Source organism: Apis dorsata, unplaced genomic scaffold, assembly GCF_000469605.1.
Source record: "Apis dorsata unplaced genomic scaffold, Apis dorsata 1.3 scaffold_585, whole genome shotgun sequence".
Lineage (NCBI taxonomy): Eukaryota > Metazoa > Arthropoda > Insecta > Hymenoptera > Apidae > Apis > Apis dorsata.
This window is the reverse complement of record NW_006263792.1, coordinates 321567-331636: the sequence shown is the minus strand read 5'-3', so window position 1 is coordinate 331636 and position 10070 is coordinate 321567. Positions and strand designations below refer to the sequence as shown.

The following is a 10070-nucleotide window of genomic DNA, read 5'->3' as shown; positions in this document are numbered from 1 at the left end:
ATTTGAAATCATTATATTAAACACAATCACTTTTATAAAAAATTATGAGAATTTGTAGATTGTAATTTTTTTTCTTTGATGATAAATAATGATAATTGTTAACTATTTAAAATGGATTTTATTAAATTTTTCTATATTTCTCAAATTATCATTTGCATGTCATACATATGTACTGAACTCTTATTATCAGTGGTTATCTGCAAGCATCACATGTATATACAGGATTACCATATGCTATTTCCTTTATCATTAGAAGGGGCTCAATTCCCCTCCAATACAGAGAATATATGATGTTATATTATCTTCACTATTATTGTTAAATTAGGCAGAGATATGTCACGTGACAATGCTTAGTTTTGATACAAATTGTGACGTACTTTGTAGTAGTGAGAATAATGTAATGCCATTCTTTTTATGTAAAAATTCTTATGTAAAACTGAGCCATGTTTAGTGATAAAGGAAGTAGCGTATTGTCTCTGCAATTTTGTAACTCAAGCAATTAAGTATGCTTATAAATATGAGTTATCTTCTATTTATATACATAATATTTGATATTTTAGAAAATATTTTATAAAAATATATATTTTTAAATAAATTCTTAATATATAAATTAAATATATAGTAAATAATTTAATTGTACAATTCATAGTAACAAATAAAGATATTAAAAAAAAAATCATTCATCAATATAATTTTATATGATTTTGTCATACAAGTAAGATATTATTAGCAACATTATAGAAGATCACTCATTTTTGTTTATATATAATTGAAAGCATTTATAAAAATACCCACTGTCTTTGAACTACATGAGATGAAATTTACATTCACAGAAAATATAATTAATTGTTATATACGTTTGTTATATACGTATTAAATCATTGTCAAGAATGTCATATTTTTGTAATATAACTCAAAAATGTTTTTCCCTTGAAAATATATAGCAAAATTATTCTTTCATAATAAAATCCATATTATAATTTTATATTGCTACACACAAGTAGCCTTGTATCCAAATACAGCGTCGGCCGTTTTGCTGCAACACGGTTGATCCAATTGATAAGAGATGTCTTTTTTTTCTTTGGACATGCATTTAGCGAATATCTCCTGTTTTCCTCTCTGCTTGTTCCTCGCTTCCTCGATCGGTGCATCTTCTTTTACGATTTTCTCAATGTTACTGCTGCTCAAACGCCGTTCCATTTGAATAATCCTCACGGTTTCCTCGTCCTTCTCCAAAAAGTTACACATGCTGACGCGTCTCTCTTTCAGCAACGACTTGCCAAGGGAAAAATTAGGCCTGGCCAGAACATCTGTTCTGTCAAAGTGATAAGCGCTACCTATGCGATCTCTTTGCAACGGTCTGGCCAATACATCCATTCTATCAAAATGGCAGATACTTCCCCCGCGATCTCTTTGAAGCGGTCTGGCAAGTACATCCATCCTATCGAATTGGCAGATGCTCATCCCACGATCTCGTTGCCATGATTTCGGGGAACTATCGAGCTGACAGATACTCATTCCTCTGTCCCGGAACAAAGGCTTAGCCTCTGGGGCTCTGTCCGATGTTTGGCAGATGCTGGCCTTTCGCTCGCGTTGCAACAATTTCGTGGATTCACTGATCTGTTTAAAGTTTCTTTGTGTATCCGATTCAATGGAGGAATCCGGCACGGTATTGTTCTCGGAAAACACCAAGAATTGGAGATCGAACGCGCTTTTCGTGCGTCGTGGTGTACCTTGACTACCTGGGAGCAAAGATGTACTGGAGCCAATGAACACGCTGTTCTGCCTCAGCCGCGTTTGACCCGAAGCATAGTTCAATTCATGCCCCGTCGGATAATCATTGCAGAGTATATTGCATTTCGAAAATGTGCGCCGATTCTGCGAACAAAGAAAATTGATTTATCAAATATCGATTTCGTTCCTAATTAAACTTTACCAGCATTAAACGTGATTTAATTCTCCTGGGGAATTTTTTTGCACGAAGAAAATATGTGACGCTACATTATCTCCAGTGTTACCGTTAGATTAAATAGAGGCACGTCACATAACACGATGCTTGGATTTGATAGAAGTCTGGTCACGATGTAATTTAGCAGCGGCAATAGGAATAATATAACGTCATTCATGCGAAATTTCGCCGGAGAAAAATTAAATCACGTTTAATATTAATAGAAGAAATACAGTAGAATTGGTTTTTGATAATTCTTCATTCGATTGAAGAAAAGAATTTTATAAATGAAGAATCTATATATTTTTGTATTCTGTATTTGATTATATATTTATAAATATTATAAAATTATTATAAAATTTAAGATATGATTTTTTAAATCAAAATAAGATTTTTTAAATCAAAATTGGGAATAAAAGAAAATTGCGTTTTCTGCTTTTTTAGTTATTGATAATTAAAAATTGATGCTTATTTTGAACGTGAGCTAACCTTTCTACACGAACGAATATGAGGTAAAATAAAGAATATAATGATCTTCAAAAAAAAAAAAAATGATCCAACTTATCACAGTATAGCACAGAATAGTATTTTCCTTATACATCATAAGAAAAAATGACTGTAATTTGAAAATTTCTTTTCTAAAATCTATAAAATTTTCGATTATTTAACACAATTGAATTTGAATTATCGATTAAACAAAGACTCAGTTTTCAAAAAGAAAAGAGAGATTAAATTATAATAATAACTTTTAAATCAATTTAAAGACTAAATTTTAAATTAAGATTAACACAAACAATATTTTTCCAGAAATAAATATATATTTTTTAAAAATATATATATTATTTTGAAATTAGGAGGAATTTAAAGCTATGTTTTGAAAATGATAATTAAATAAAAAATTACAAGAAATGCAAAATTTTGCTTTTTTAAAAAGATTTTTCATTCATTTATGTTTGCTGATTATAGAATTTTTCTTAAAGATTTGAATATGAATTAAAAATAAGAGTTTTTAACATAGAATATAAAATAGATAAATTTTTATTTGAATAATAAGCAAATAATTATCTATTCTTTCGTAATATAGCAAAGATCAATCAAGTTCATATTAATTTCTAAAAATATTTCGATAAATAAATTTAATATATATTATTTTTAATTATTTAACTTTATTTGAAATTTTTTACTATTTTTATTGCTTTTTTATGTATTTCCAAAATTTTGAACTTGGAAGTGTATATACATATTTAGTATAATATAATAATATAGATAATATATATATTATAATATAATAATATACATACATATTTAAATGTCTTATTTAATTGGAACAGTCTGTATACTCATATTTTACATTGAATTCAATTTATTTCATTTTAAAAAAACATTAACGAAGCATTTTGATATGAAAAATGAAAATATTTCATTTTTAAAAAATCTGAAATAATCTATCTATTAAAATTATATTATATATCTATTAAAATTATTCATATTTCATGATGAATTATATATATTTCTAATACAACATTTTATAATAATTTTATATAATTTATTATGAATAAAAATTTTATACAATTTATTATAAATAAAATAAATAAAAATGAATAAATTAAAAACATTAAGATCAAATTTAAAAATTGTTAATTAAAATTGATTAATCAATATTAATATACTTATTTTATTAAAAACAAGTTTTCTTTTGTTGTTTTGTTATTTTAAAATTTATTATAATTCAAGTATAATATATTTTTATATATCTGTATAGTACTACAAATATCTGTTATTGAAGAGGATTCTCGATGGAAAGTGAAGAAAAATTGTTGACAAATTTTTGCTGAGATATCATTTGAACTATTCAACTAAAAAAAGGATGAATGTACGTAATTCAGTTGATACATATAGGGGTAATGTATTATTCAAGCTTCGCAGAACACGAATAGAATGTATATAAACTAAAAATTTCCTTGGTTGAATCAAGCCATTGGATAACATTCATGTATAACATTCTATGTATCCAAAATTCAATTCAAATATATAATTCAAAATTTCATAATTTATTTTTACAATTATTAAAATATTAATTTTTAAATTTTCATAATAATAACTAAAAATATATAATACGTATAATAAATAAATATAAAATAGTTTGATTAATTAATAATAGTAAATTAATTTTAAGTTATATAGACTATAAAAATCATATTTAATGATCATTGCACACTAATATATTAAAATTGCTTTGAAAATATTTTTGTATATTTTGATGTTTTTAAATTGTTAATTTAACAATAAAAATTAAATTTTATTTTTGCTTAGAATGATATTAAAATGTAAAAAAATATTGATTGTATTTGTATTTTAAATTGTTTTCAAATTACATTATGTCTTTGTGCTTAGTAATGTTAATATATTAAAAATATTGGATTTTAAAAAGAAAATAATTATTTACTAATTGAAATACAATAATATTTAAAAATTTATATTAAATCAATTAATTTATTAAAAAATTTATTTCAAATATAATAAATATAATCATTAATTGAAGTAATAATTTTTCAAGATATATTAAAAATAATTATTTAAAATAGTATTCTATTTAAATATAAAGACGAATTATAATTAAAATAATATTTCAAATTAATTATATGTAATACAAATAAGGAAATATAAATATTTGTATATTTTGTTTTAAATATTATTATTTAACTTTATATGTTGCAGTACATTATTTTAATATTTTCAATGTTTTAACTATGAATATTTTAACACATTATGTGACAAGAAAAATATATATTCTTCAATTATTTAATATAGTATAGTGTATAGTATGTAGAGTATTATCGTACAATATTATATAGTTCAAGTTGCAACTTAGGACATCATTTTATATTTAAAAATCTTGTTTCATATCTAATTAATATGTGAAATTATTTTTTTAATTATTATTTATTATATTATTGAAAAGTTTTTTTATTTTATCATATTATTGAAAAGATTATATCATATTAAATACTGTATAAATTTGTGATATATAAATTTTTCTAATAATAATTTTTTATATTTTTTGGAAGATATTATCTTGTTTTTTTTTTATATGTAATAATTTATATTAATATTAATATATGTATATATATTGTGACATATATATATTCTGACATAATATTTCTTATATTTCTTTAATATTTGATTATATAAATTATTTGTGTAATATCAAAATATTCATCATTAATAAATAAACATATATTATAATTATTTATCATATATATTATTTATTTATTATTATCATTATTAATTATTTATTAGTTTATATAATACTACTATTTATTTTCTATAAAGTTTACTATAAAACATTAAATAAAAAAATATGAGATATTGTTTTTCTTGTCTTTCATATGTTATTTATAAATTTATAATTTAATTTACAATTAAAAAATTAAATTAATGTATAAAATACCTCTAAGAATCATTATTTAGAATAAAATAAAAATAGAATAAAAAAAAAAGGAAGTTTATATATGATTTCTAATATTTCTTAATTTTCTTGATATTTATTAGTATTTAATTCTCTGTCAGAATAAAACCAATTGAAATGTTGCTTTGTTATAATAACTACAGAAACGCATGTAGAGATCAGAGATATCACACAAGAATATAGAACTTTACCGATATTTCACATTTATTAAGCACATACATGGCAGTTCCAACTCCTTTCGTATACTTAGCTACGCGTAAATATCATTGTGTAAAATACTACCTTTATCAACTAAATCTTAAAAATCAAGATTTATTGAATATTTAAAATGTTTAATCATTCAAAAATTTCAAGTAATTTTTGCAATGATTTCACATATACATCTAATTCCATATTAAAAGTTCTATATTAAAAATCTATTGAATTTTTTTGAATTGATTATCCATAAAAGGAGATATTTTTAAGAATTAAGAATGGAATTTAAAAATAGTTTCAAAAATGAAATTATTTTATCAATTTTTTATTAAATACTTTTTAAATAAATCAATACAATAAAAATTATTAATATAAATATATGTAAATCTTTTATTTAATATAATAAGATAGTGATAAATTGAAAATTCAATTTCTAGAAATAAAAATAAATATAAAAAATTTATAAAAAGATTTATTTATTAAGTTATAAGCAATTGAAGTTGCATTAGACAAAGGAAATTATTTTTATCTCATCATATTGCAACTCATTCATTATCTCCGTTTCGTTTTATCTTAGATAATCAATTATTAATTACTTATAATTTCATAAATAAATCTCAATCAATATTTTTGTATATCAAAAATATTTTGTGTTTGTTTTGGCTTTTAAAATCGATTTTTCAAAGATATTCTACGAATATACTAACCTCAAATATTTTGTTAACATTAACTTTCTTAAAAGTATAAATATTTTGTAATTTGTTTTCCGTAGATCTTTATGATATCGATGAACACAAAACGTACATTTGGGATTTGGAATAGTATTGAATTTAGTTGGAAGCCAGAATGCTCGTAAGTTACAGCATGAATGGATTGTTGAATCAATTTATTGATGGCTTTCATACAAATTAGTTGTATTGATAAACTAAATTAGTGTTTGTAATTGAATAAACAATAAAAAATTAAATAAATATAATTAAGATTAAATAAACATAATTAATAAACAGACATAAAAGTATCAACAAAATATCAGAATTAGAAAGAATTGTTATTTTGAATTATTAATTATTATTAAGAATTACTATTATATATTAAATAAAAACTTGTACTGAAAAACTATGTATAATTATGATTCAATCTAATGAAATTAGCACTTTGATGTTAAAGATTATTCTCATTTTGAATTCTGGTGAAAAGGATAACTATAGGAAGCTTCGTATGCAAGTTATGTGAATGATACAACAATTTCAATAAACAGATATTCTTTTATTTTAAGAAGAATAAAAGAATGGATCTCAAGTACTTGCAATAAACCTTAGTAAGACAGAAATAGTTTTTACGAGAAAGAGGATAAACTTTAACTAAAGCTTTATAGCTTCTCATGTTTCGCTTGCATTGGATCAATGTTTTTCTCGAAAATAATAAACTTTTGAAAAAAATGATAGAGATTGTAATGAAGTTTTAATGCTTTTTATAACAAATATAATAATATATGTAAATTTTTTATATTTACAATGTTATTTTATTATAATTATTATTAATGAATAAAAGTTTTGAATTTAAAATGAATTTAAAAAAATAATTTCTCGAAAATTTTATATCTGAAATAAAAATTCTTAAAAATTCAATCTATATTATATATATGTACATGATATACATGATATTTACATATATATAATATATATTATATAATCATGTATATAATATATATATATAAAGGAAACAAATTTTTAACTTTTTATTTTATATTTTTGATTCAAATTATTAATAACCATCATCAATGACATAGTATAAATTATAGTAGATAAAAGTAGAGTAAAACACTTCATTTTAATACATCAAAATTTTTATTAAAATGAATGATATAAATTCAAATAGAGATAATATATTAATTATGATAAAATTATAATTAATCAAATATAATAGAAATAATATAACTATTATGAGTTATGAATGATCGAAATGTGATAAATATATCCAACTAAAATAGAATTTTTCTCATATTATGATCAATCGAAATAAATTTTTTTCATTGATAATTATTATAATATATATAATTATTATAATTATTATAATTATTCAATATATTATTATATATTGAAATAAATTTATCTCATTGATAATGGTTATTGGCAAAGAAAAAAATATTCCATCGCTTATTTATTTTATTTATTTTAATTAAAAATATTTTAATTGAAAAAATAATTTTTATTCTACGATTTTTTTCATTTTCGTTATAATATAATCTTTAGATAAAATAATCTTTAGATTAAATATATGATACTCTATAATTGCCAAAAATAGGAATTACCTTCTTATTTGACTCTGAAAAAAATTTTTGATCAAACATAATACAACATAATCAAACAAAATTTATTAAAAATATTATAATATGATATATATTATTAAAAAAAATATATATATATGTGTGTGTGTGTGTGTGTATGATATGAAATAAATGAAAAAAATCTAATTAAAACTTTTTATATTATAAAAAAGAAGATGAAAATTAGAAAAAATTCGTGAATTATTGTGATTCACAAAAAAATAAGTATTATTCTTTAAAATAATAAGAATATTATTATTATAATTGCTTTTATGTATTTAACTATGTGATTTTGAAATTAATTATACATATAAATTATATTGAAATTAATTAAAGTTTTAACTTAGGGATATATAAAATGAAAAAAATTAGTTCTTACTAACTTTCTATATTCTATATAATTTATTTATTATAATTTATGCTATTGCTATATCTAATAAAATATTATATCTAATACTATATCTAAATACTATATCTAATAAAATTTAAATATTTGAAATAAAATGTTATTTATAAATTTTCCTTGAAGAATTCTAAATTCTCCTTTTATTAGAAACAAGAAATGTGCTCAAACGTTTTTAACGTGTTCAGTCTGTTTATTTTCTCGTCTATCATGTAAAATTCATTGATGAAGTACATTAGTCATGACTATTTTAAATATAAATAAAATCAGAATGAAGTTAAGTATACACATCACACAAAATCAAAGTTTACGTGTGCCATTAATATTTCTTTTTCGATATTTTATGGATTATATTTGGATTTAAATTAATTTATATATTATAATTTGATTTTAATAGGCAGTTTTACCTCATGATGCTGTCTTTTTATTTATGCTAGTCATAATATTAATTTATGGAAAGATGAAATGGAATTGTTATCTTTTATTGATTTAGTATTGGCATTCAAATTCAAACATTAAAAATTCAGTTTATTCAGTAATATAAAAATATATTATTATATGCTACAATAATTTATTAATTTATATTAATAAATCTATTTATATTATTAATTTATTTATATCTATTTATATTAATTTATATTCATTATGTTCGTATTTCATAGATAAAATATATCCCTTCATTAGGATATAATATAACTATAATTTCAAAATATTTATTAATTATGCTAGTGGTATTTTTCGTGAAGAAATGAATAAAACCAGAATATCCTTCAGAATTAGAGTATAAATTCAATGTAATTTAAATTTATCTTCAATTTCGACTTAAAATCAAATCGTTAAAATATATATGTAGAATTAAAAATATGTTTTTTTTATCGTATATATTAAGATTATACAATAATTATATGTAAAGAGAAAAGTTATTTCTAACAATATATTTCAGGATTATTGAAATTAATAAAGTGTTATTTTTTTATATAATTATCAAATTTTCTTTTTTAATAAACATAATTATTAACATTTATATATATTTATTAATATAGTTTAAATAAAAATAATTGCTATTTCATAATTGTAATATACAGTAAAATCAAGAGATTGAAAGTATAAGTACATATTTATATTAAATGTATAAGTGATAATATTTTTTTTTAATGATTTTATTTATAGGATAATCAAATACAAAAACAAAGTAAAAACGTGTCATTTTGAGGGATTTAATAATTTCATAGTTTTAAGAAGTTATACGATGTAGCAATTTCTATCAAAGAACCAAATGAGGCGCCAATGTTGCAATGGTATAAGGAAAAGGGAAACACATTTCTTAAGAATTATCTCTTAAGAACAATATACTTTATTTGATCTTTGGATTTGAAATCGATTAAATGCTGTACATATATTATAAATCTAATAAAATTTTAACACAATCAATTGTGATTATTTCGAAATTAGTATTATATATTATTTTAAGATATTAAATTATTCCAAATTGTAATTTTATAATAAAAAAAATAATAATATATATAATATGTATTTATAAATGTATCTATTTATAGATATATATTTTCAAATAATTAATATTAATATTGTAAAAACTATTTTTTAATAGTTGAGACAAAATTTTAATTCGTTTTACAATGTTTTCAACAATTGATTTTTTAATCTTTTCAATAATTATATATTAATAATAATTAATATTATTGAATATATGTTTATATCGCATTTCAAC

General features: G+C 20.5%; 1 protein-coding gene across 1 annotated transcript in view; it reads right to left on the bottom strand.

Annotated features, from left to right (window-relative positions):
• Positions 1-648: 648 nt before the first annotated feature.
• The window catches only part of LOC102673476, a 138811-nt gene continuing 129389 nt past the window's right edge, over positions 649-10070 (bottom strand). Inside the window, exon 6 of the mRNA XM_006621123.2 lies at positions 649-1878. Within this exon, the coding sequence (XP_006621186.1) occupies positions 991-1878 (888 nt within the window). The 3' untranslated portion in view covers positions 649-990. The remainder of the gene's footprint in view (positions 1879-10070) is intronic.